General features: G+C 43.5%; 1 protein-coding gene and 1 pseudogene across 5 annotated transcripts; one reads left to right on the plus strand and one right to left on the minus strand.

Moving 5' to 3' along the window:
* Positions 1-498: 498 nt before the first annotated feature.
* Prpf3 (pre-mRNA processing factor 3) lies at positions 499-27958 on the minus strand. 5 transcript variants are annotated; one of them, XM_076574581.1, is made up of 17 exons: positions 27912-27958; positions 27358-27726; positions 24848-25040; positions 22731-22861; positions 20099-20245; positions 18980-19063; positions 18611-18831; positions 16543-16849; positions 15807-15973; positions 12875-12954; positions 8352-8495; positions 6632-6731; positions 6361-6474; positions 4039-4157; positions 3630-3713; positions 2292-2353; positions 499-834 (listed from the first exon to the last, which is right to left on the minus strand). In XM_076574581.1, the coding sequence occupies exons 3-17, from the start codon at positions 24990-24992 to the stop codon at positions 688-690; spliced, it is 2052 nt and encodes a 683-aa protein (XP_076430696.1). In that variant the 5' UTR covers positions 24993-25040; positions 27358-27726; positions 27912-27958; the 3' UTR covers positions 499-687. The 5 variants fall into 5 exon arrangements, with proteins under 5 accessions (XP_076430696.1, XP_042135458.1, XP_076430697.1 ...); XM_042279524.2 differs by lacking the exon at positions 27912-27958 and adding an exon at positions 26942-27088 and having other exon boundaries at positions 27358-27499; XM_076574582.1 differs by lacking the exon at positions 27912-27958 and adding an exon at positions 26683-27088 and having other exon boundaries at positions 27358-27499.
* Positions 4235-5453, plus strand: LOC102926625 (small ribosomal subunit protein eS27 pseudogene; annotated as a pseudogene).

The raw sequence follows: 27958 nt of genomic DNA on the forward strand, positions 1-27958 counted from the left end.
GGCCTCAAATTCAAGAGATCTGCCTGCCTCTGCCTCCTGAGTGGTAGGGTTTGCTAGGATTGAAGGCGTGCACTAACACTGCCCAGCTTAGTAAAATTTTTTAAGAGTTTATATTTAGCATATTGCCAAGAAAGGAGTCACATGGCACTAACAGATCCACCTGTGAAAATTGAGCCAATTTCTTGAATCCTGTCTTAAGTTTACAAATTAATGCCCTTGGAATGTATGTGTCTATTTCAATCAAAATATCCATACCTGTTTGAAGAACTGATTTCCTAGAACCTGACCTTAGGAGACCAACATATTACCCTGTTACTATAGCTATGAAGGTTAAGAACTATACATTGTATTTTGTCACTCATCTCAGAACCGTTTAACATCACCTTCTGATTTACTTGCTCCAGAAAACTGTACTTACATTTGTACTTCATGATGAGGTCAGATATTTATAGACTTCAACCCTAATACCCACAGCTATATGAAAACTATCACACTAAGTTTAAAAATAACTCTTTAATCATATGCACATAGGTGAGGGGTAGCACCAGGCTGACTGGGTAAACAAGGTAGTCTCTTTGCCCCCGCGACTGCCTGGCACAGTTCTGAGATCACACAAGGTGAGGGAAGGTTGGGAAGTGGGAAGACGGAAGAGACGAAGGCGAAGGAGATCCAGGGCTAGCAGTAGTCTCAGTCAGTGGATTCCAACACAGATTCACTCAGTGCAAGGTCCCAGTAGTGTTCAGCCCCATGTTTTTTGAAATGCTCACGAGCCATGTTCTCTGTAGGGCACTGTTTGAACTTCATCTCTCCAAAGCTCCGGTCTTTGGCTGTACCCTAGGTATCAAGCAAAACTTTATTTATTTGAAAAGTCTAACTTGCTACTAGACCACACTGCCCTTGAAATTGAAATCCTACCTCAGTATCCTAATGCACCATCATGCCCAGGAGAGACAAGGATTTCAATAAGCTTTCTATTTGACCCCTTTTCCAGTGCTGGGAATTGAACTTAGTGCCTCATTCATGTTAGGCAAGCACTCTACCACTTCAACTTACTTAAATAGACATAACAGTCTTTTTTCTCTTTTTTCCGTGACAGGGTTTCTCTGTGTAGCCTTGGCTGTCCTGGAACTTGTTCTGTGGACCAGGCTGGCCTTGAACTCACAGAGATCCTCCTGCTTTTGCTGCTGAGCACAGGAATTTAAGGTGTGTGCCACCACTGACCAGCTGACATAATATTCTTTTAAAATACCTAATAACATTTGTGTAGCAATATGCCTCACTGAAATATGATTCTATGATAAAAAAAATTATAACCCTATGTCTTAGATATTTGCATGATTATATATAAGGATTTCTGTTTGTTTTTTGTTTTTTTCCTTTGTTGTTACTGTTTTTAGAACCAGAGACTAAAACAACTTGCATAAAAGGCAAGCACTCTATACTGAGTAACATTACTTACTCGCCTTAAAAACTCTTTTTTAAAGATTAAAAAAATTGGGGGCTGGAGAGATGTCTCAGGAGTTAAGAGCAATTGCTATTCTTGCAGAGGACCCAGGTTCTGTTCCAAACACCCACATCATGGCTCACAACCATCTTTAACTCCAGTTTCAGGGGATCTGACAATCTCTTCTGGCTTCTATGGGCATTTAAGGCATGCATGTGATGTAGATACATATATATATATATATGCAGGCAAAGCACGCATACACAAAAATATATCCATCTTCTTTAAAAATGTGTTTATGTGTTCAAGTGAGTATAGATACCTGTCAGACCCCTTAGAGCTGGAGTTACAGGAGGTTATAAGCACCCCCAATGTGAGTATAGGGAGTTGAATTTGGGCCTGCTTTAATTTATTCTCAACTACACCAACCAATCAGGGAGATCAAATAACACCCCTATTTCCCAGCTCCGGCAATGGACTCTGACACTGTCTGACTCAGATCAAAGCTGACACTCTGCCATCACCCTAGTTGTTTTGCTGCTGAGCTGAGGCTCTAACTCGGGATCTAATGCATGTTAGATATGCACCCTGTCACTGGGTTACACTCCCAGGCCCCACCCATCCGCCATCAGATTCTTAGATCTAGTGCATGTTTCACTACACCTGGGGGGAAGGCACATAATTTACTCCCCTCTCACGTTCAGGCTTGGAAATATGTAATTTCCAACTGAGAATTTGTATTCCTAATACCAGCATTTTCCATACTTTTTTCAGTTGGTATATACTAAAAATAGCTCTAAATGTTCCAGCTAACTTTCTACTTCACCATTTTACAAAGATTACCAACCTCCCATACTAGCACACATTTGTTGGTTTTCTTCACAGCTTCTTCATCAGATTCCTCATCATCTGGAAAAGACAAAAGAGCTCAATCTTTGTTTTATTTGTTGAGACAGGGTCTCACTATATAGACCGGGCTGGCCTTCAATTTGAGACCATCCACCTGACTCAGTCTACTGAATGCTGGATTACAAGCTTCAGCAATCATACCTCACTCAGTATCTTTTCTTTCTTCACCGCCCCACCCCCCCAGCCCAATGTCCAGGGCTTTGAACATAGCAGACAAATGCTTAACCACTGAACTCCAGCGCTAGCTCCAAAGTATCTTTTCTGGGGCCTAGCATGATGACCTATGCCTTTAATCTAGCATTTGGGAGGCAGAGGAAGATAGACCTCTGCTGAGTGAGGCCAGCCTGGTCTACATACAAAGTTGCAGACCGACTAGGGCTATATAGTTAGATCCCGTCTCAAAACAACAAAACCCAAAGTATGTTTTCCTGATTAAAGTAGGGAGCTGCTCAACTACAGCTTTCTGAAAATCTGTTTTTATACAGGCAATACTTTAAATTTTTTGGGGGGCGGGGAGAGGAAGACAGGGTCTCTGTATGCAGTCCATATCTGCGTTAAATTGGCATGTGTCCTCAGTAGTTCAAAGCCAAGATCTTCCTACCTCCATATTCTGAGTGCTGGGTTATGGGTGGATACCAGTAGCTCTTGAGCAATTAAAAACAGCAATTTTTTAAAAGATGGAACTCATGTAGCCTAGGCTGCTTTAAAATCGCTACATAGCTCAGCATGGCCTTGAGCTCCCAGGAAATCCTCTTAAGTGGTGGGATTACATGTGTGGACCACCATGCCATAGCTAATAAGAAACTTTTGACTAAAGAAAAATACAGGATAGACACTGTATACATGAATGCATAGCTTGCTGACTTTAAATATACTCTTGTAACCAGAACTTACAATCAAGACAGAGAGAGAAGCCAGCTGGGAGAAAATCCTTAAAGGATATGTAAAAGAACAACTTTAATACTGGTTTGTATGACAATGCAATAAATACTGCATAAGCACTTAGCAGTACTAAGTTAAGTCAGGCTAGCTGGGCAGGGTGGCACACCCCTTTAATCCCAGTGCTCAGAAAGCAGAGGCAGGTGGATCTTAGGACTGAGGTCAGCCAGAGCTATACAGTGAGACCTTGTCTCACAAAAACACAGCAAAACAAAATCAAGTAAGTCTGTCTGAAATTCTCGAACACTAGAGCATTTCAGAGGGTGAAAGAGGGCAGACAGAACTATTCCCCCGCCTCCCACGCTCTCCCACTTAATCCCTTCTAACCCCAATTCACCATCTCCCTTCGTGTTAGATGTCTGTTCATCCCACTTTATCCGATGTAGCATCAGACGCTTAAATTTCTTCTGGGCCTTGGGGCCTGGAAAGAGAATTTGAGAGAGTTGTAAAGACTCCAGTAGAAATAACCTCCCAGCTTGTCTATGCTCAGACAGGGCTGGGTAGGTGAGCCAACCCTGGGAACCAACGTGTGGCCTTCTCCTTCAGCACACAAAGAAACGGACACACATCAGACTCACGGACATCTCTAAACCCCACACTTCTCCCCCTTTCCCCTCGGGACAGCCTCTCCCTGCTCTGCACACTCACCCCCTGCTCTGCACACTCACCCCCTTCTCCCCCTGCTCTGCACACTCACCCCCTGCTCTGCACACTCACCCCCTTCTCCCCCTGCTCTGCACACTCACCCCCTTCTACCACCACCACGTTGACGTCCTTGTGCAGCACCACCACCCCGGTCAGGTACAGCTGCCCGGCGTTGGCCTCGATCTTGAACTTCTTGGCTGGGTTGCTCAAATTTCGAACTCTAGAGGAGGGAAATTTTAGTTACATCTTCAGTTTACCAACAAAGCTGCCTGAAGGGAATGTCAAATAGAGGGATCTAAAATGTTCATCTTTCTAAAGTCAAGACCTTAAACACAGAACTCTATTTCTACTCTCTTGTAAATACATTTCTTTCTTTCGTTTCTTGAAGACAGGATCTCATTATGTAGGTCTGGCTGGCCTGGAACTCACTATGTAGACCAAGCTAGCCTTGAACTCAAGAGATTTGCCTGCATCTGCCTCCCAAGTACTAGTTCATTATTTTTTCATATTAAGTAGTTAGAATTTACTCTATGACCTTTCCGGCGGTGACGACCTCCCTACGAGAACATGCCTCTTGCAAAGGATCTTCTTCATCCCTCTCCAGAAGAGGAAAAGAGGAAACACAAGAAAAAGCGCCTGATGCAGAGCCCCAATTCCTACTTTATGGACGTGAAATGCCCAGGATGCTATAAGATCATCACGGTCTCTAGCCATGCACAAACGGTAGTCTTGTGTGTTGGCTGCTCCACTGTCCTCTGTCAGCCCACAGGCGGAAAAGCAAGGATGACAGAAAGATGCTCCTTTAGAAGGAAGCAGCACTGAAAAGCACATGATTCAAGATGAGTAGGAACCATCCGAATAAACACATTTTGGAGATATATATATAAAAGAATTTACTCTATGAATGAAGGAGAGGTACTTACTATCATCCAAAAAGTATTTATAAGTTCATTGTTCCAGAAAGTATAAAAAGCATTAAATTCTGTCCCCTCTAGATGCCTATACTGTAGATGCCATATATTGATGAAATTTTTCTGGCAGAGACATCAAAAACTGTAAGTCGTAATTACCTAGACAGTGGTCTAAGAGATAAAGAGAACAGGGAGGGGACTCTTTCAGTAAGTGCTTCTCTATTTTATTAGAATTTGTCTTGTTGTTTTCCAGCCTGGACCAGACCAAAACTTGCTAGCACAGGTTAGCTTCAAGTTTGAAACTATCTTGCTTTTCCAAAGTGCTGGAATTACAGGTTTGCACCATCCCATCTGGTCCAAAAATTTTAATATGAATACACACCAGTTTTGTAATAATGCACCACTTCTGATAAAGAACAAGTTAATAGCCGGGCGGTGGTGGCGCACACCTTTAATCCCAGCACTCGGGAGGCAGAGTCAGGCGGATCGCTGTGAGTTCGAGGCCAGCCTGGGCTTCCAAGTGAGTTCCAGGAAAAGGTGCAAAGCTACACAGAGAAACCCTGTCTCAAAAAAACAAAAAACAAAAAACAAAAAAAAAAGAACAAGTTAATAGAAATAAGCACATCTACAAAATAGAAGGCACACATGAGCTAACCTAGAAGAATAAAATTAAGACATGAAATCAATACAAAAGGAAAACTATATTCCGGGGTGAGGATGAAAGGCTTACTACAGTACTTCAGGATGAAGACAGAATACTGAAGAACAAAAAGTGAAAGCTCAGGACAGCCAGAGCGAAACCCTGTCTCCAAAAACAAAAACAACCAAACAAAAATTAATGCTTTCAGCGGGGCGGTGGTGGTCCACGCCTTTAATCCCAACACTTGGGAGGCAGAGCCAGGAGGATCTCTGTGAGTTCAAGGCCAGCCTGGACTACAGCATGAGTTCCAGGAAAGGCGCAAAAATACACAGAGAAAACCTGTCCCAAACCACCCCCCCCCAAAAAAAAATTAATGCTTTCTAGAGAGATTATGTATTTTTTTTAAGATTTACTTATTTACTGTGTAAACAGTATTCTGCCTGCATGTGTCCCTGCAGGCCAGAAGAGGGCACCAGACCTCATTACAAGTGGTTGTGAGCCACCATGTGGTTGCTGGGAATTGAACTCAGGACCTCTGGAAGAGCAGTGGGTGCTCTTACCCACTGAGCCATCTCTCCAGCCCCCAGAATTGGGTATTTTATACTTCACAAAGGATGGATAGTGTGGTAGGTATGCTTTAAGACCATAGTGATTCTGCCTTAAGCATTGGTAAGACACTGAGAATTCAGGTGCAAAGAGGGTGTGATGGAGCATACCTTCACTATCAGGCCTGTGGAAGCAGAGGCAGGTGGATCTGAGTTCGGGGCCAGCTTTGTCTACACTGGGTTCCAGGACAGCTGGGACTACGTAGAGAGACCCTGTCTCAAAAAACCTCACAAACTTTAGGGACAGCTGTCTATGTGGACACCTACCTATACACAGATATGTGCACCCCCTGTGAAATGTCTTCTTTAAGCTTTTTAATTTTCTTGACCTTTCTCTGTTCTGCTGTAAGTTTCCGGGCAGCGTTGGCCTCTTCGTGCGCTCTGTCGTGACAGGAAGGACATCCACAAGTGAGAAAGGCATTGCAGGTCAGAGGCAGGGCTAAGGGAGAGAGAGAGCAACGGAGGACTCCCCCTCCCCTCCAATCCGGACCGGGGAGGGTCTGCAAAGGCAGGGTCCCGCCCCGCCCACCACACTTACTTCTGTCTCTTTGCCATCTGAGCTCTGACGTGGGCTTCTACCTTCGTAGGGTCTTGGACTGCTTCTGTTCCTAATACTCGCATTAAATTTGAGATTCGCACTACACGGAGAGAGGACAGCAATCAATCTCCTAAGTGTTTTCTCTAGGTAGGACAATTTGGTTTTGTTGTTGTTTTCTGCACACAAACATTGCTTATTTCAAATCTCTACTCAAAACTCACTTTCTACAATAATTCTACCTTGAACATCCCACTTACTTAACTCAGATTTTGTAGAAGGTCAAACTATCTGAAAAAATTCAGTATATTATTTTACCATGAAAAAGCACGGTAAAAAATTCATTCATCAGCATTAAAAAAAATAAATAAATAAACCTTATAAGCCAGGTAGTGGTGGCATATGCTTTTAATCTCAGCCCTCGGGAGGCAGAGGTAGGCAGATCTCTCTACAGAGCGAGTTCAGGACATCCAGGGGTACACAGAAAACCTGTCTTGAACTGGCCCCCACCCCCAAAAGACTTTAGACTTATTTTATGTAGAGGAATGTGTTGCCTGTATGTATGTAAGCACACCATGTGTGCACAGTGTTTATGGAGTCTACAAGGCATCAGATCCTCTGAAACTGGAGTTAGAGATGGTTTGAAATTGCCATCGGGAATTGCTGGGAACTGAACCTAAGTCCTCTCCAAAAGTGGCCAGTGCTCTTAACCACTGAGCCGTCTCTCTAGTCTCTACTTTTGTTTTCTTGAGACGGGGCCTCCCTACACAGCCTTGGCTGGCATCAAATTCCCCACCCCCAAGCCTGACTCTCACATAGTGGGAGTACAGATGAGTGTCCCCACGCTCAGCTCTGTATTTCTATTTGTTCATTTTTGAAAAGTCTTTTTTTATTTTTTTGAGACAGGGTCTTTTTTCTATGTAGCCATGGCTGTAGACTGTAGACGAGGCCAGCCTCTGCCTCTTGATTCCTGGGATTAAAGGTGTTCACAACCATGCCTCCTTGAACTCACAGAGATCCTCCTGCCTCTGCCTCCCAAGTGCTGGGATTAAAGGCATGCGCCACCACCCATTTTCCTTTTTTGAGATAGGGTCTCACTATGCAGCTCAGATAGGCCTGGAACTTCCTGTATAATACAGGTTATTCTGGAACATGAGATCCTCCTGTCTCACTGTCCCAAGACCTAGGATTACCAATGCCGTCATGCCTATCTATATACTAAGAATTATGTATCAAGTCCCACAAATACTACAACTATTATCTTCATGATTTTTGTTTTGTTTTTCTAGACAGATTTTCCTATGTAGCCCTGGCTGTTCTGGAACTCACTCTGTAGACCAAGCTGGCCAGAAACCTCCCTGCCTCTGCCTGTGCTGGGATTAAAGGCATGTGCCACTACCGCTTGGCTGTCTTTATGAATTTTAAGACTAGCGTCCTTTCAGTAAACTTTCAGTAAGACTAGCGTCCTTTCAGTAAACTCTGGGGAGTCAATACAGCAAATAATGCTTAAAAATAAACTCTAAATGACTTCTGTAACAGAATGTGTCAACCTGTCATAAGGAAACACAGCATAGATTAAAAATAGTAACAACAACAACAACCACCTGTGAATGATTCAGAAAAACAAACCCACCCCCTCCCCAGTTAAAGTGCCTCTGGGTGGAAAAAAGGACCGACCGACCAACTGACTTTCCAGTGGCAGCAGGGCCAGCTAGACACGTACCTTTGGGTTCCGGAGGAGGCATCAGACCTAGCCTGACTTTCTCCTGGAGCTCCTTTTGTGCTTCCCTCCTCGTTTGCCTCCGAAGTTTCTTCTGTTCCTTTTTTGTAAGATAGACCCCAAGGGTAACTGGTGTATCGTTGTCGACTATGAGAGAGAAAATGAAAGCCTAAGACTACAGAGGGAGTTAGGTGAGCACCCATCACTGAGAAGAACCGTTAACTGCAAACAGTTTGAGGAGGAGGGGCAGACAGGCTTGCTGTATAGCCCAGGCTGGTCTTGAACTCAGAGTCCTGCTGCTTCCACCTCAAAACTGATGGAACAACAGGCATCCATTGTGCTTGGCCTAGCAGTCATTTGTAAGTGGTGAGAGGGACAATATGGTTATGTTTTACTAAGTAAAAGTATTAATCTCTCAAAAATAATGTTTGCAGCTGAACACTTCCACCAAATGTGTAAACAGTAGCCCTGGGTAAGGATTGGGAGAGGCAAAAGTATATAGATTTCCACTCGAGTCCTACTTTCTGAACTTTCTGTTTCCATGAAATACAATTTAAAAACTATTAACCTACATAACAATAAATTTTGTCTTTGGAATGAAGCTATGCTAACCACTATACAAACAACACCTCGATTTTAGTACTAGGAAATGGGGGGGGGGGATCTTGTGAAAGAGGCTGGCTAGAGTTCAGTGGTTAAGAGTACTTACTGATCTTCCAGAGGACCTGAGTTTAATTCCCAGTACCCATATTATGCAGTTCACAAATGCCTGTAAACTCCAGTTCCAGGGGATCTGGCTTCCAAAAGCACCCCCACTCTGTCTCCATATATATGGAGATATGTGTGTGCGTATGTATATACAGTAAAATATATATGGCACACACACACTCCAAAACCCCTCTCACGCATACCTAAATAAGTTTTTTTTTAAAACTCATCTTTACTTTATGTTCTTTGGTATTTTGCCTATATTTATGTCTATGTGAGGGCGACAAATAAACTGGAGCTAGAGTTACAGACAGTTATAAGCTGCCACATGGGTGTTGGGAATTGAACCTGGGACCTCTGGACAAGCAGACAGTGCTCTTGACCATGAGCCATCTCTCCAGCCCAATAAATTTCTTTTTTTAAAAAAGTGCAAAAAAAAAAAAAAAAAAAGTGCACCATGCCAGGCATGATGGCGCACACCTTTAATCCCAGCACTCTGGAGGCAGAGGCAGATGGTTCTGAGTTAGAGGCGAGCCTGGTCTACAAAGCAAGTTCTAGGACAGCAAGGGCTGTTAAACATAGAAACTCTATCTCAAAAAACAAAAACAAACAAACAAACAAACAAAAAGTTTGCCTTTAATCCCAGCACTCAGGAGGTAGAGGCAGGTGGATCTCTGCAATTTTGAAGCCAGCCTGGTCTACAGAGTGAGTTGCATGACAGACAAGGATACACAGAGAAACCTTGTCTTCAAAAACAAACAAAAAGTGCATAATGCTCTTACAGAGAGAGGACCCAAGTTTGGTTTACAGCACCTACATTGGGTGGCTCACAACCACTTGTAGCTCCAGCTTTTGACCACTGAGGACATCTGAACATACATACCACCTCCAAACAGACACAACACACACACACACACACACCATTCACTCTTTTTGGTGGTGGTGGGGTTTCTCTGTGTCATTTTGGTGCCTTTCCTGGATCTCGCTCTGTAGACCAAGCTGGCCTCAAACTCACAGAGATTCGCCTGCCTCTGCCTCCCAAATGCTGGGATTAAAGGTGTGCACCACCACTGCCCCGGCCCATTCACTCTTTTTTTTTTCCTGGAGCTGAGGACCAAAACCCAGGGCCTTGCACTTGCTAGGCAAGCGCTCTACCACTGAGCTAACTCCCCAACCCCAATTCACTCTTAATAAAAGATAAATCTTTACTGACACCACAGTCTACCCAACTGAACCAATGGGCTTGATGGTAAAATGAATCTTAAAAAAAATACAATTCCCTTTACTCTCAAAGCATGCTTACTCAACAGTTAAAAAACAACAAAAAACAAAAACTCACATTCCTCTGATACATACTGATGACAGTTAAATAGACTCTGATGAAGCTGAGTCCCTGATTTTAACTTGTATTATAGGTTGAATGTCCCTAATCTTAACACCTAAACACTTCAATACTCCAAAATCCAAAACTTTTTTTTTTTTTTTTTTTTTTTTTTTTGGTTTTTTGAGACAGGGTTTCTCTATGTAGCTTTGCGCCTTTCCTGGAACTCACTTGGTAGCCCAGGCTGGCCTCAAACTCACAGAGATCCGCCTGCCTCTGCCTCCCAAGTGCTGGGATTAAAGGCATGCGCCACCACCGCCCGGCTCCAAAACGTTTTTTTAAACAGGGTTTTGTGTACATAAGCTGGTCTGAAATTCAGCATGTATCTGAGGATGACCTCAACTTCTAATATTCTTGTCTCTCTACTTTCTGAGTGCTGGAATTCCAGTGTATGGCATCACATGTGGTTTATGCAGGGCTGGAGATCCAATCTAGGGGGCACACATGCACATCCATACGAGTCTGCTGCGTGTGTACAGCGGAAGTCGACTGGTATCTTCTCTGACTGTTCTCCACTTTATGAAGTAAGACTCTGGGGATCATCTCAGCCTCCTAGGGACCACAAACAGGCCCACACACCTGCTGGGCATTTATTTATGCAGGCACTTAGGAGCCAAACTCCAGTCTTCACATTTATGCAGCAAATGCTTTACCTGATGAGCCACCCTCTTGCCCTTGAAATGAAAACCTTTTGACTATTACTAATACGTTTCACGTTTCCACATCAGAAATGTTCAGTGCTATGCAAACCTCAAGTATGAAAAATTAGCATCTGAAACACTTTTGCCCCAAGCATTTTAGACAAGAGATATCTGACCTTTATCTTATGGTGTCAATATATTTTTATGAACATATTGGAACTATCGCCAAGTGAATTTGCCACAACGGCATTATCTCAATTCATCCTGGGAAAGAATTAAAATCCTTTAGGATCTACATTAACTCTCTTCTGGTTTTTCATGTTTGAGACAGGGTCTTTCTATGCATCCCAGCTTGGCCTCAAACTTGGAAGCGATTACCTGTATCAGCCTCCTCGATGCTAGAATTACAACAGCATATGCCATATGCCCAGCTAGAAAGCAGAGAACTTTTGTTTGGGTTTTGGAGACAGAGTTTCTCTGTGTAGCTTTGGCTGTCCTGGACCTCACTCCATTGACCAGGCTGGCCTCAAACTCATAGATCCACCTTGCCTCTGCCTCCCAAGTGCTGGCATTAAACTCGTGCACCACCACTGCCAGCTCTCAGTAAGCACCTAACTTTTAAAGAAGGCTTATCCAGCTGTTCTATGAGAAAATTCTCAATGCTCCAAGTGACTTATTGAAGACATTCAACCATGGAAAACAGCGACAACCACAACCTCTGCTGTCTCTACCTTACACTAACTACACACTTTACTCAAGTAAACAACAAAAAAAAAAAATCTCACCTTTTTGAGACAGGGTCTTCATACATATCCCATACTTGCACTGAATCACAAATCTCCACAGTGGTGGGGTTATAGGCATGTACTAACATACCTGGTTAAATTACCTATCTCTTTTGACTGAACTAACAGACTTTTACTAATTAAAAAAAAAAAAAAAGTAAGGAAAAAAAGATTGAATAAAGCCAAAGATCACAAATGGGACCAGCAACATGTGATTCACAAGTTGTACACTGACTTCCACATGAGTGCTGTGGCATTTGTGTGTCTACATGCATACACATATGGTGGCCATTGCTAGGAAAATTGCCCAAAGAAATTCGTGATGATTTGGGGAGGCAAGTGAATTAGCACACATCTCCCATTTTCCAGTTTCTCAGCCTAGGACACCTTTGCGTCTCCAGCAGACTCTTCTCCACTCCGCACCCTGACCCTGACCCGGGCACAGGAACAAACAGGCTTGCACTTGATGACAAACAGCATAAGTAATGAATGGTGCGTCTGAAGGGATCCCAAGACTTAGTTAGATTGTAATGCTAACATGCTAAAGGAAGCCAGGATAGAAAAACAACCAAAATACCCAGCAAGGGAAGAGTGAGGGCCCGATGGCTCACACCTTTAATCCCAGCACTCAGGAGGCAGAGGCAGGAGGATATCTACAAGTACCAGGCCAGCCTGGTCCACATAGTGAGGCCCAGGCCAGAAAGGCGACAGAGAAAGACCTTTCTTTAAAACAAACAAACTAACAAAACACCAAAATAAATAAATAAATAAATAAAGCCACACCAAAATGATGACAGGTGGACAGTTTTCAGTGGTTGTAGAAGTGGCATAATGACAACAGTCCAACTTGTGATTCTACCAGCGATGCCACCTGCAGACGAGGCCGTGATCTGGTGATCACTGACCTCCACACTCATCCATTCTGTATGAAGTTCTATTGGCTAATGCTGCTCTAGAATCATAATCTGTAATACTGGATAATCATATCCTATTAGATAATATATACATTACCTGGAGGGTTAAGCTGGGCTGGATGTTCAACAAGATTTGTGATTCCAAAATAATCTTCTCTCTTGGGATTTTCCTCTGTACTAAAATTGGAGGAAGAAGAAAAAACAAGATATGTGGGTAGAGATGATATCAAGACTAGCCTAGGGACACAATGAGAAAAATATCTGTTCTCTATGTGTTCTAGTGTATTTATTACATACTATCTATACCAGGTACTTAGGTTACACATTATTTTCAAACTGAGAAAAAAGGGTCTCAAAAAAGGTGGACATGTTCTCTGTACTAGTCATTCCTAATCTTGGTATGAACCCTAATACCCTGACAGGCTGTATATTTGCCTTTTCTGATTTATTTTTATTTCATGTACACTGGTATTTTGCCTGCATGTATGTCTGTGTATGGGCTCCAGATCCTTTACACAGATCCAGAGAGCTGGAGTTACAAACAATTGTGAGCTGCCAAGCAGGTGCTGGGAACAGAACCTGGGTTCTCTACAAGAGCAGCCAGTGTTCCTAACTGGAGCCGTTTCTCCAGTCCCAAGCTATTTTCTTTGGTTTTTCGAGACAGGGTTTCTCTGTGTAGTTTTGGTGCCTGTCCTGGATCTCGCTCTGTAGACCAGGTTGGCCTCGAACTCACAGAGATCTGCCTGCCTCTGCCTTCTGAGTGCTGGGATTAAAGATGTATGCCAACACCGCCCGGCTCCAAGCCTATTTTCTTATTAGTAACAAGGAGTTACTAAGAAACAGGCTGACAAACGGTTAAAAAAAAAAAAAAAAAGACACACACTCCTAAAGTCATATATCAGAATGATGAACAAAGTTCTCCAAAAAAGTTTTTGTCTAGGTGCATGTTCATGTGTATGTTGTGTGTGTGTGTGTGTGTGTGTGTGTGTGTGTGTGTGTACACACGAGGGGAGGCCAGAGGTTGACACCGAGTGCCTTTTTCAATTATTCGCCACCTTATTTTTTTGAGGCAACTCCACACTTACTGAGTCTAGACCTTACTTATTTGGTTAGACTGGCTTGCCTATAGCTAGAAGGATCCTCCTGTCCCTGTCCTCCCTCGTGCTGCGATTGCCGGCTTCTACCATTATACCATGCCTGGCACACATAAGCACAGGCTCTTGTGCTGGCTCTCCTGGATCTCACTCTAGAGACAAAGCTGGCCTCGAACTCACAGAGATCCGCCTGTCTCTGCCTCCAAGTGCTGGGATTAAAGGCCTATGCCACCACTGCCTGTCTTTGTTTTGGTTTTTATTTGATGTGTTTTGTGTTCTGCATGCATTTATGTATGTACACTTATGTATGTACCATGTGTTGGTACCTCCCTCAGAGGAGGGAGTCGGATATCCTAGTGCTGAAATTGCAGGTGGTTGTAATCCACCTTGTGGATGCTGGGAACTGAACCTAGGTTCTCTGGGAGAGCAACAAGTACTCTTAATTTCTGAGTTCCCATACCTGGCTTTTTAACTGTTCAATTCAGGTCCTAATGCCTAACAGCAAGTAGTATTTTACCAACTGAACAAGCTCCCCAGTCTATGTTAATAAAGCTTTATTATTGCACCCATCAATTAAGAACTAGGCAGGGATATAGCTCAGTGATAAAGCACTTACTTAAACTATGTAAGGTTCTGGGTTCAATTACTAATACTTCAAAAAGATGCCAGGAGACAGAGGCAGGTGGATGTCTTTGAGTTCCAGGCCAGCCATGGCTACATAAGTGAGATCCCCTGGGGTGGGGGTGGGGGAGCTGCAAAATAAAAGGAATAAAGCCAGGCACGGTGGAACACTCCTTTAATCCCAGTACTTGTGAGGCCCGAGACAGGTGGATCTCTATGAGTTCAAGGCCAGCCTGATCTACAATGTGAGTTCCAGGACATCTAGAGCTGTTATAGAGAAACCTCGTCTCGGAAAAACACAAAACCAAACTAAACCAACTAACCAACCAACCAACCAACCAAATGAAAACAAACAACAAGAACCAAACAAGCAAACAAAGAAAGAAATCAGTTATAAAATGAAGCAAGAGGGCTGACGACTACAGAGATGCTTTTCCAGAGGACTTGGGTCCAGTTCCCAGCACCCACACAATGACTTGTAAACAGCTCTAACTCCAGGCCAGGGCATCTGACACTCTTCTGGCCTCGACTAGGCAAATGTGGTGAACATACACACGCCTACAAGCTCTTCAGGCAAAAACTCATACACATACAACAAAGATAAGTCTAGGGGAAAAGCTAATTGTGGCCGCACACACCTGAAATCCAACACTCCTTCGAGATGGGAGTAGAGGAAGAAACAGGCTGGCAGAACCCTATCTGTGACACAGTGGAAGTAAAGAGAGACCTCCTCAACAATGTGGGGAGAAAAATTGACTCCATAAATTGTCGCTGACCTCTACATATGTGCAGTGGCATGTGCTCACCTGCACATGCGCTTTTATGTGTGCATGCATGTGCACACACACACACACACACACACAAAGGGGAAAAAAGCCAATGGTCTTTTTCCTCCCTCCTTTCTTCTTGTTTTTTTTTTTTCTTTTTTTGCAGTTCTAGGGATCAAACCCAAGTGCCTTCTACATACTAGGCAAGTTCAACCACTGAACTGGGTCCCTAGCCCTATAACTGAATCTTTACAAACATGTAAAATATATAGAATACAGTAAGGAAAAATAATGTAAAACCCTAAAAGGTGTCAAAAGAAAATGGGTCCTGAGTTCATCTCCCAGCACTTCAAAAATACAGAAGTAGATACATGTTCTGCACTCACTCTTGTGTTATTTATCTGATTCTGGTACACTAACCCCAAAAGCTAAAAATAACTCAAGAAAGTTTGAGAATATATGCTTGTGCAGTTATCTATTTCCTTTGGATTTAAAGTGTTTTTTAACGAGTATGTACCATCTTTCTAGTAGGAACTAACAAACTCACAGGTCAAAGCCATTGGGTATGATGTAAGAGTCCCACCACTCAATTTCAGGGATGTCGCCTTCCTTTAGCTCCTTCTTAGGAGCAATGAGGGCAAGCCTAGTCGAAGTATGAATGCCTGTTTTTCTAGCAGCCTGTGAAATCTCTGCTTGTAGCTTCTCCAACTGAGCCTAAAAGCAAGATAACACAAAACATGAAGGTAAGCTGGAGCAATGGAAAGTCTAGTGTCACAAATCTAAAAATCCTCCTTGTTAAAATCTTTATATCCAATGCAATGAATTCATGACTTCTGAAAGAGAGTAATTCTGCTTTATTTGATTTCTTTACTCATTTTATTTACACGTTGACTCTACCCTCTCCCTTCACTCTACAGTGTTTGCAGCAGATACACATTAGTGGAATTCTATGAACACCACCTCACTCTGAGAAGACAAAAAGGTCAATTTCACTAACTATGCAGTCACTTCAACTTTCCTAAGTACATGGATTTTATGTAGTAAACTTAAACACCAGCCTATCTTTCACTAAAAGAAGTCAAGACAATGTTTTTAAATTGTTTTCCTCAACTGTCAGTCTATGCGAAAAATTCCTATACAAGCAGAAAGTAGTCAGGAAGAGAAATATGCTAAACATCAAATATTCTAGGAAGATAGCACTTAAATCAATCACTCATTGTTTTAAATTATATATCTAATTCCCCAAAATACGGAAGCTGACAGCGTCTTAACTTTTAAATTACCTTTGTCCGTAATCGTTGAGCAATCTTTTCAAATTTGCCCTTGTCATGGAATTTAAAAGTGCGTCTTTGGCGCTGGGAAGGGGCGATTGAAACTCGGGGGTCAAAAAAGGTATTAGATTCCATGTCTTCTGATGGCTTCTCTTTGAGCTGCTGCTTGAACTGCTCCCTCTTGACAGCACGAATGTTTGCCTTGAGGGTGGGCATCCGATGCGTCAACTCGATCTCCTTGCCTGTTGCATCCACAGTCCGACCTTGCTCATCCAGGATCAGAGGTGTAGGTTTAGTTTGATCCTTTAACTCTACTTTCCTGAAAACAGTCCACAAAGAAATAAATCCTACACGGAACATTAAAGCAAGCAAACCCCACAGGAAATAAGAGAAACTAGCCTACAAAGACAACTGTGTAAAGTACTTCTAGGGAAATCCACCGACCCCCTTAGTGCTTACTAAAATCTGATTTAAAAACATCAAGGGTGGGACTGGAGAGATGGCTCAGCAGTGGAGAGCACTGGCTGCTCCAGCAGTGGGACTGGGGTTTTTTCCAGCATGCTCTTGGTGTTCAACGGTCTGTAACTTGAGTTCCAGGGAATCCAATGCCCTCTTCTGACCTTTGAGGACACCAGGTACCCATGTACTACACAGATATATATGCAGGCAAAACACTCATACATGTAAAATAAATAAAGCTCAAAGGAAAACAGTAACAAAAACAAAGGAAATTAGTTCAGTTTTTTTTTTAGCTAAAACACAAGCCAGGCTGGAGCTGTATCTCACTATCAGAGCACTAGCACATTCAAGTCCCTGGGCTCCAACCCCAGCACTGAGGGAAAAAGTCCACAAAAACTTTATCAAACTGAGTAATGGATACAGGGCATAATCAAATGAAATTAATTCTAAAATCATGCTGAGAAAATTTTATCTAGTCTTATTATTCCTAAATTCTTTCTTTTCTTAAATTTATTTTCAGGTCCTCTGGAACTGGACTTATAGATGGCCATTAGCCATCTGAGTGCTGGGAACCAAACCCTGGTCCTCTAGAATAGCAGCAAGTGCTTATAACTACTAAGTCACCTTTCTGCTACCCCCCTACCCCCCATTATTTCATATGCAATGGTGCTTGGCCTACATGTATATCTGTGTGAGAGAGTCAGGTCCCCTGGAGTTGGAATTATAGACAATTGTGAGCTGCCAAGTGGATGCTAGGCATTGAACTTGGGCCCTCTAGAAGAACTGTCAGTGCTTCTAACTGCTGAGCCACCATCTCCCCAGGCCCCGCCCCACTTGTGTTCTGTGGTGGTGATGGTGGTACCATGGGTTAAGAACCCAGGGCCTCCTGCATGCTAGCCGAATGTTCTACTACTGGGAGACATTTCTAGCATCTGCTCCTCAATTCTTCAATCAGTCTTAGGATGCCAGACCAATCACAAACGAGACAGGGTCTTGCTATGTAGTCCTGGCTGGCCCAGAACTTGTTACGTAGACTAGGCTAGATTCATATTTACCTCACTCTTCTTGCCTCTCCCTCCTTGAGTAATAGAATTGCAGGTATGTGCTGCCACCACGTCTCACCCAAGTCTAACATCTGGTCTCACTCAATATTGTGTAATGGCTAAAGCTCTTGAGTGATAATTCCAGGAACCTGATTCTATTCTTACCTCCAATATTAGCCGAAAACTATTATTTTAGTTTTACCAATTATAAACAGACAACAATATCTGTAACAAAGCTAAAAATAAATGTAATTGATATTTAGATTACATATTAAAAATATGAAATGGTAAGAAATTATTTAATGTTCTTTGGGGGGAATCAGTAACATTCAAGTAAATTTCCTTTAATTTACTACTCCTAAAATTTCAGAAGTGAGCCAGGGGGTCATGGTACACGCCTTTAATCCCAGCACTTGGGAGGCAGAGGCAGGTGGATCTCTGAATTCGAGGCCAGACTGGTCTACAGAGCGAGTTCCAGGATAGCCAGGAATACACAGAGAAACCTTCTCTCAAAAAACCAAAATAAATAAATAAACAAAATTTCAGGAGTGATAAAGTATTCTGTGAAAGATACTCACGGTGGAGCTATGCCCATGGCATGGAGATTAGCCAGGCCCACCATGTTGGCATTACCAATAAGCCCTGGCTTCAAAGCCAGCTGGGCTTGGATTCGGGCTTGTAGTTCAGCTGCTTTCCTTGCCTTCTCAATGGCATCATTCATAAAAGTAGCGGCCTGGGAGGGCTGAATAGTGTTGCCAATTGGAAGTCGCTCTGGTTGGGAAGAAGAAGGTGTCTTTGGCTATAAGATAGAGATTAAAGGGTTTGAGATAGATAGCACACAGATATATACACACCATGGTAGATTGTGGCTCTTTCTGGACTCTCATGGACTGAATGACAACAAATCTGTGCTAACTGTTCTTTTCCGAGTAACCTGGACGTAGTACCTGAGGTGTAGGGGGGCTGATGAAGCTCAGCTGTTTTTTTCTCTCCTCAATCTGTCGTGTCGCTGCCTCCATCATCTGTTTGATCTGTTCTCCAGAGGAAAATTGGAAGATTAATTTCTCCAATTGATGTTTCCAATAAAAAAGCATTCAGTTCTAGAGATCTAAGAGTTTGTGAATGTCTGCACACACACACACACACACACACACACACACACACACACACACACACACACACACACGCCCTGCACCATAAGCCTATACACATTTAGCACAAGAGTTTTTCAATCTTTTGTCCCCAAGGTAGGACTGGTATATTAGGTAGTCCACATTATGGTGACTGAGTCTCAGACAATATGAGTTTAGAACTGTGCTACCTCCTGCCTGTATTAGGTTGGAAAGTACTAATATCTTAACCTCCCAAGAATCTAAAAGGGAGAAAGTAGTGCACACACACTTCCTACCGAATTATTACATTAAAGGGGGCAGGGCTGGAGAGACGGTTAGGAGCTAAAGCACCGCTGCCCTTGTGGAGGACCTGAGATCAGTCCCCAGCACCCTCACGGTGGCCCACGACTGTCTCTAACTAGTTCTAGAGGATCTGACACGTCCGATTGCCACAGGTTCCTGTGTGAACATGGTACACACTTACATACTTAGGCACACAGACATAAAATAAAATAAATATGTATTTTTTTAAAAAATTATGTTTACCAGAGCAAGGCATGTTGGCACAGACCTTTATCTCAGCATTTGGGAGGTAGAGGCAGGCAGATCTCTGTGAATCACAGGCCAGCAAGGGCTAAATAGTAAGACCTTGTCTCAGAAAGGACACAGTCAAGCCCAGGGCTATCGTTTCATTAATTTTCCCAATGATCATGAAGCAGACAATTGGGCAAACAGTGAGGTTACACACTAGCTGCTCAATCATTACAATTTCAATCATCTTGAGCTGGACTATTTCTGACCAAACCAAGGACTATTAAAATATAAAGTAGGAAATAAAAGTTCCCCAAATGGTTAACACTGATTCACAAGTGTTATTCATCAAGTTCAAGTGAACATGGACCCACACGCCTTTTGTTTTCCACTCACAAAATCACTGTGCTTCTTTTAACTAACCTGGAGCTTTGTTAGCATGCCAGGGCTTTCTGATGGAGGCCCGGGGATCACCTCTGGCTCCTCTTCTACCTCCTCAAAACGGGGTATTCGCCGCTTCTTTACCCCTGATGATTCCTTTGAGATCTCAGAGTCATCACCAAACACCTCCTAGAGGAACCCAAGATGAAAGAAGAATTGTATCCCTCTCCGGGGGAAAAGGGGAGAACCATCCCGACCCTACTAGCACCTTGTGGTTTTCCCAGGGGAATACGACACAATCTTTTAAATAACTTTGAAGGGTCTTCTAGACTCTCCACCAAGTGGACCATTTCACCCAACTTCATCATTCTTCTATCCCATTCAAGCAAATTGCATCCCCACGTTCTTATAAATGTTCCCATCTCCAGATCTTCGCCAATGCTACTGCCTACATTGTAGTGCTCTTTCTCCAAATCCTTTCCCACAAATCCTGTCTAAAACTCACCTCCTCCAGGAAGTTTTCCTCATTATCTCATCCCACTCTGATCAAACTGTCCTTTCACATCCTCTTAGGCACTTACAGCTCGTTCATATTAGATTACATTATTACATTGCTGACACTGTTTGCCAAGTGTTAGGTAGTACTTTCTCCCAATTAAAATCTAAGTTCTTCCAGAAAAGAGGCTTGATCTTTTTTAGTATTCCCCAATAACATTTTCTTCTTATCATACAATGGGAACTCAAATATGTTGACTAATTTGCAAAATGAATTTAATAGGACCAAGAGTGGCCAACTGGAAGGGACAACGGGAAAAAGCAAATGTACACACCGGTGGTAGGCTTTGGGTGACATCCCCTCTTCACTAGGAGGGCTCGTGTTTTGCAAGGACATATCCTCAGCCAGGGGCGAGCGCTTCCTGGAACTCCTACAGTTCAAGAAAAAGGACTCTCCCATAATATATTGTGTGGAGTGGGGACTTGAATGGACCAAAAATGGGACCCATATCCCATGCTATCTAGATATCTCCCTCAAGAAACCATTTCTGCTCTCCCACCCAATGTAGTCAATTCATTCAGAGTGTGAGGTTGGCACTGACAGTGGCATGTACTATCATAACATAATCTTTACTGTGTGGATCTGTACAGTATGTGGACTAAGCATCCCTCTTAAGTTTAACACAAGTCTGAAATTCTATAATCAGTTCTAACATTTATACACAACTGCTACTCGGATTTTATGATCTGTGGCTGATTTATGGCAACTCCTCACTTCTACATTGCAGACTGGTTTAAGGCAAGGACTATGTCTGATTTCTCTGATCACTCTATAATGCCATAAAAACAAAAGGGAAAGGAATTTCTATTATTTCTTGGTCCTATAACATGGCCACGCGCCCCAGGAAGACACTGCTTATATTTTTTTGTGTCTCATGACAAGCAACTGATATTCAAGGTATCAGAAACACTTTAGAGTGAGTATGACGGTACATGCTTAGAATCTCAGCACTCAGGAGGCTGCGCCAGAACCTCTGAATTTGAGGTCAGCCTGGGCTTGGTGGCAAGATCTTGTCTCAAAAATCCCAAACAAGGGCTGGAGAGATGATTCAGAGGTTAAGAGTGAGTACTGTTTTTCCAGGGACTAGCTTGGTTCCTAGCACTTCTGTAGTGGCTCACAACCACCTGTAACTCAAGCCCCAAGAGATTTGACACCCTCTTCTGACCTTTATGGGCACCTGTGTGCATACACATACATAAACAAAAAGTTTAAAATGAGTCTTTAAAAAATCCATAATCAAAAGAAAGCTTATTAAAAACAAAGACAAGCTGATCATGGTAGTACACACCTGTAACCCTAGCACTTGGAGCATCACAGTCCTGGAAAGGTTGAGCTAGTTATATAGTAAGACCCTATCTCAGAACAAACCAACCAAAAACCCAAGAGAGACAAAGGGAAGTCAGACAGAGAAATTGGCTACATTAGGGAACCAAGATAAGAGATCACTGCTCAAAATAACAAAGCCATGACTGCACAGCAACCACAGAATATAAAGGGAGTGTTTCTAACTCTTTTACACATCCCACTCCTGGAGTCAGTGACCCTCAATAGGGCGCACAACAAATGTAGACTACACGGCAGTTGGTTTCAGGCCTCTTATCTACAAGTACATTAAACAGAAATCTCTATTAATGAGCAAGAATCTACAGTCAGGAAGCAGTGGAGACATCTTGAAGCAACTTACTAGATTTTAAGCAACCCAAGATTCTTAGAGCAATCAATTTATAGGTAGTAGTAAAGAGGGAATGTTGAGAATTAAACGATGTATGAAAGAAAGGACAAAGTTACCAATTATTTCTTTGGACTATTTCAAATAAACTGTGCTCATAACCGAAAGATGGTGATAACACTAATCCTACCCCTCTACTTTAACGTCTGAGGATCCCTCTTGAACACTCAGTGTTCTATTTGGTTGTTATTTTTAACTTTTTATTTGTTGCAGTACTGGGATTGAGCCCAGGGCCTCATGCATGCTGGGCAAGCACTCTATTACTGAGCTCCAACCCTAGCCCCAACACTAGGCGTTCTAATAGTAGATGTCAAAGTGTAAGCAGGTAAGCTCAGCCCATTTCTTATTCCAAATACTCCTGAGCTTATTAGATAGTGATCGCAACCTACCTTTAATTCTCGTTTTCTGCTTCTGTCACTGCTAGACTTGGAATGTCTAGAGCTTCGGCCTTCCTCCACAGCCTCAAACAGCTTATCCACAAATCGGAGAGTAGAATCATCAAGAAAAGGTTTCAGGTGATCTGGCAAGAAAAAAAGAGGTCAAAGAGTGAAAAGGTAAAAGTATATAGTCCAATACCAAACACGTCATAAAGAACAAACTAGAATAGGAGAGGAGAAAAAATAATAGGAAGTGGAAAGGTTTTATTTTAAGGTGATCTTATGCTTTGACTGCACAGGTCACCTCGCTGCATGTGCGAGGAGTCCAGAGGACAGCACTGGGTCCCTGGAACTGGAGTTAGACGGTTGTCAGCTGACATGGGGGTGCTGGGAACTGAACCTGGGTATGCCCCAAGAGCAGCCAGTGCTCTTAACCACTGAGCCATCTCTCCAGCTCAGGGAAAATAAAAATGTTTTAAGAACTTCTCTGTAGGGGACTAGAAAAATGGTTAAGATACTGCTCTTGCAGAGGACCCAAGTTTGGTACCCAGAATCCTGCTGACAACTGCCTATGACCTTAGGGGACTCTAATCCCTCTGAGGGCATCCTCTCTCTCCCTCTCCCCCCCCCCACACCCCATAAACTGTAGGGGCTCAAGAGACGGTTTATCAGTTAAGATGCATGAGCTGCTTTTCCAGAGCACCTACATTGGATTCCCAGTACCCACGTGGAGGCTCACAACTGTCTGTTGTAACTCCATCTGACTCTTTCTAGCTACCTGCACACTTCTGGGGCATATACATAAATGTAAATGAAACACTCATACACATAAAAAATAAAAAGTTTTAGGCATGATAACATATGTCTTTAATCCCAATACTCAGAAGACAGAGGCCAATTAGGGCTAAATAGTGAAATCCTGTTTTCTTAATAACTAAATAATTTTCTTTTTGGGATTCCCAGTTTCTGATATACTTAATGACTCTGCTATATGAGGTAAAAGGTTCTAATTTTTTTGGAGCAGAAAGTATATCGAGAGAAATCTGCTTAAATTGAGTATCAAAGTTGCAGATGAAGGCAGGGAATGTAGCTCTGTGGAAGAGTACTTTGTTTGGCAGGCACAGGGCTTTGGTCCAATCCCCAGCACCCTACAAACAGTTTAAGATAAGTATCACCTTAACTTTTCCCACACAACAAATCATGGAAGACTACTAGAAATCCACCTCCCTGCACCTGATAAGACTTCCACACTCTGAGATGTCAATCACATCAGGCTATTTGACTGCAGAGTGTTTCCTAAGCAAACTTATGTGACTTGGTATGGTGGCCAAAGACTGTGATTCATAATGTGCCACAAATAATAACGAGAGAGAAAAAGATTGGTTATTTACACTCTTCCCATTGTAACAGAAGAAAAAACAAGGAAAGGACGTGGCTCATTTGGCAGAGTGCTTGCCTAGGTCCTGGTTTCCTCCAGCACTCATAAGCCATGTGTGGTGCATGCTCATATCCCAGACTTTAGGATGTACAGCCATGCTTCTCAGCCTTCCTAAGGCTGGGACCCTTTAAATACAGTTCCTCATGCTGTGACCCCAACCATAAGATTATTTCACTGCTACTTCATAACTATAATTTTGCTGTTATAAATTATAATGTTAATATCTGATGTGCAGGATATCTGATATGTGACCCCTGTGGGGTCGAGACCCACAGGCTGAGAACTGTTCACGCAGAGGCATGAAAACAATAAGTCTTAGGCCATCCTCAGCTACATAGTGAGTTGGAAGCCAGGCTAGGCTCCATGAGACCCTGTCTTTAAAAAAAAAGGGGGGGGGGTAGTACACATCTTTAATCCTAGCACTCAGGGGGAAGAAAGTGGATCTCTGAGTTCAAGGCTAGCCTGTTCTACCCAGCAAGTTCCAGACCAGACAAGGCTACATAGGAGCCCTTGTCCCCCCAAAACCAAACCAACCCAACCCAAACCAAAAGGGGGTATGGTGGGGAGTGAAGAGAGGTTCACTAGTCTGACCTTTCTTTGATTTGCTCCTAATGAGACAATCTGGAGAAGTTCAGGTCAATGTCTGGAATGAATTCACCGCTTAAGTCAGAAGACTCAGAAGGGTACATACCAGCCGCCTTCTTCTTATCCATGCCCTTCCCCACACAGTTCAATGCCGCTGTGACCACCGTGGGCTCTGAGAAACCCAGCACTCTCTTCACCGTCTTCTCTATCCATGGTTTCAGCTCATCCAGCTCCCGCTTAGACAGCGCCATTTTGGGGGTGGGGGGAGAATGACAGCTCAATGGGACGAAATACTACACCTAAAAATAAACCAAGCAAGAGTCAGAGAAAGGGAAACAAAATAAACAAGTCAGGATACTAGTTAGTAGCATAGGAAGGAGTGCTTTCCCCATTCCGATTTTCAATCCCTAGCCCTGTCACTACACTTCACAGGAAGGGAAAAGCTTTCCCCAAAAACCAAGCTTCAAGGCAGAAGGAAGTGGTCCCGTTAGCTTTTTGGTGTTTGAGATAGGCTCTCACTGTGCAGCTCATGTAGAACTTAACACGCACTCTTCCTGCCTCTGCTTGCCCAGCGAGGGGCTCTGGAATACACCACCATGCCTCACTCATTTGATGTTTTAACTCTAAGTCAGTATCAGTCATCAATGCTATCTGAAGAATAAACAAACTAGGAATAACCTAGTCTGAGGAATGAGTTCTAACTCCTGACCCTGTTATACAAAGGACAGACAAACAGAGCATTTAAAGAATCAATCTAGAAGTCAATTTCACTATTTCTTCTACTTCTGGAAGGTACTCTCTAACCCAGCTCTGACCTAAGACTTTTCTAAGGGGTGCAAAAGAGGGTTTATCCAAGTCAGTCCTCCTGTGTTAAAATCTCATAATCCTTAAGAATGCTGTCACATTTCTCTGTAGTTATTCATGGTGGTGTGCATTCTATACATCGATAATTCAATATCGTACTCTATAGACTTGTCAGCTGACTTAATGAGAATAAACCCTAAACTCAGAAAAAGGCTATTCATGTTTTCAAATTCTCTCCCTTCTCACTTTTATTCTTTTACTTATTAGTGCTAAACTCTCTACATCAAACTTCTACTATTTAACGCAAGTTGGTATAAAAATTTCAACACTACTCATGCTTACATTTGAGTAAAACACAAATTTTAAATCTCAAACATCCTCACAAGCATGGAGAAAACTTCACTTCTACTTCATTTATTTTTATTTTATGTACATTGGTGTTTTGCCTACATGTATGTTATGTCTGTGTGTCGGATCCCCTGGAGGCAGAATTACAGGCAGCTGTAAGCTGCCATGTGGGTGCTGGGAATTGAACCTGGGTCCTCTGGAAGAAGAGCCAGTGCTCTTAACCACTGAGCCATCTCTCCAGTCCCTTCCAAGATGTTTAAAGACATCTAGATCATACAAGCCTGTAATCCCAGCACAAGGGAGGTCAAGACAGGAGAATCAGGAATTCAGGTCTAGCCTTGGCTACAGAGTTCAAACTCACCCTTGGCTACAGGAGGCCTTGTCATAAAACAGAAAGATGCAGTCTAATTAGCTCCTATACTCTTGACAGATTGATTTCTCATAAGATCTGCAACCATGCAGTATTAACTTCGATATGAATGAAGCTGGAAGGCTGTGCCTCAGTAACACGTTTTATGAATAATCCTGTGATAGCGTTTTTTTGGGTCATCATGAGATAGTATACTTACTGCCTATCAAAAAGAAAGCAAACACAAGCACTAACAGGAGCGGAGAACAAAAGCTCACTCAACAGATAGTATATATACTAAGCACCACTATTTATAAGCCCTTAGGCGAATAAGTTAATTCCCCAGAGCCTCAGTTTACTCATCTTAGAAAATGGGAACATCTGACATAGCATTCCATTCAATAAATACTTAAGTAACTATTGTCGAACAGAATACTTACTGCATGTAAGGACACATACAGCAGAGATCAAGATAGTCAAGAATGCTCATGTTAATGGGACCCACCACAATTGAAAAATAGGCTACAAAGTGTAAGCAGTTTCAAAATCCAAATAGGCGAAGCATGTTATCAGACTGGATGTGCGCCCAAGCACTACGCCAACACATGGATGTCTTCAAATTCGACCCGATGCTTCATAGATGCGCAAACGAGGCAGTCAAGGGGTAAGAAAGTTTCAGTTACCAGAGTTGCCACTAACCAAATGTTCAATTCTGACAGCGGGGAGGCGGCAGCGCCGGTGGGGGGTTGGAGGGAGCCGAGGGCGGCAGAACGCTGTCTTATGAATGAGCAGGTAGCAGAACGCCAGCTTCCGAAGGAATCCCTTACTCCACCGAGCTCGAAGCCCCTGGAACCCCAAGGCTGATTTTCCAACTGGCCCCCGCCGCACCGAGTCCGACCTAACTCCGCACCGGTCTGCCCACCCTGCTCTTCCCGCCCCCGCCCTTTTCCTCCTGCAAGCCCATTCGGACTCGTTCCCCCCAAAAAGACCCGGGCGCTCGCTCCTCTCAGCCTGCTTCCCGCCGAGGACTCCCGCCCGGTCCTCCCCCGGGACTGCGCCCCGTCCAGCCGCTCGGACCGGAGGCGAGCCTCTCGGGGTGCGGGGCCACTACTCACCTCACAAACTTCAGCCCCTGAGACGGAGCCCGAACGTTACACCGGAACCGGAAGCCTTCCGGTCGCCCTACGGCCCGCCGTCGCTACCGCCACAGCCGCCGCCACGCTGCGGTCCCCATCGCACGTGACCAGGGAGGGCGGGGCCGCGGCCGCGCAGCCGCGGTAACTCTGTGTCGCCGCCGGCGGCGCGGCGCATGCGCAGCGAGGCCCTAAAGATTAACCCGGCTGCCGGCCCGCGGAGCGATTCCCACGTTAGTCCGGTCCTTCTTGCCGGGAGCAGAAATCGGTTGGCGGCGAGAGTTAGTGCGCTGAGATTGCTGCTGGAACTAAAGGCGGGGGCTTCCACATTCGTGCTCAAAATGGCCTTTCCTGTACAAAAAAGTTATAATCACCAGGATTAGCCCTCCCTCCTTAAATCTGTCTCCCTAACACAACACAACAAAAAGAACACACACTCAGACCTATCCCCTGGCTTTCCACTAACCAATGAAGCACCAACAAGACCTGCCTCGCCCGGACCTGTGGGGCTCACACTTAGTATTCCCGTTGCTTACTCAGCCTCAGAATCTGGACCACTTCCTGGCCTGTCGCTTTCCATCTT

Source organism: Peromyscus maniculatus, chromosome 6, assembly GCF_049852395.1.
Source record: "Peromyscus maniculatus bairdii isolate BWxNUB_F1_BW_parent chromosome 6, HU_Pman_BW_mat_3.1, whole genome shotgun sequence".
NCBI classification, from domain to species: Eukaryota; Metazoa; Chordata; class Mammalia; order Rodentia; family Cricetidae; genus Peromyscus; species Peromyscus maniculatus.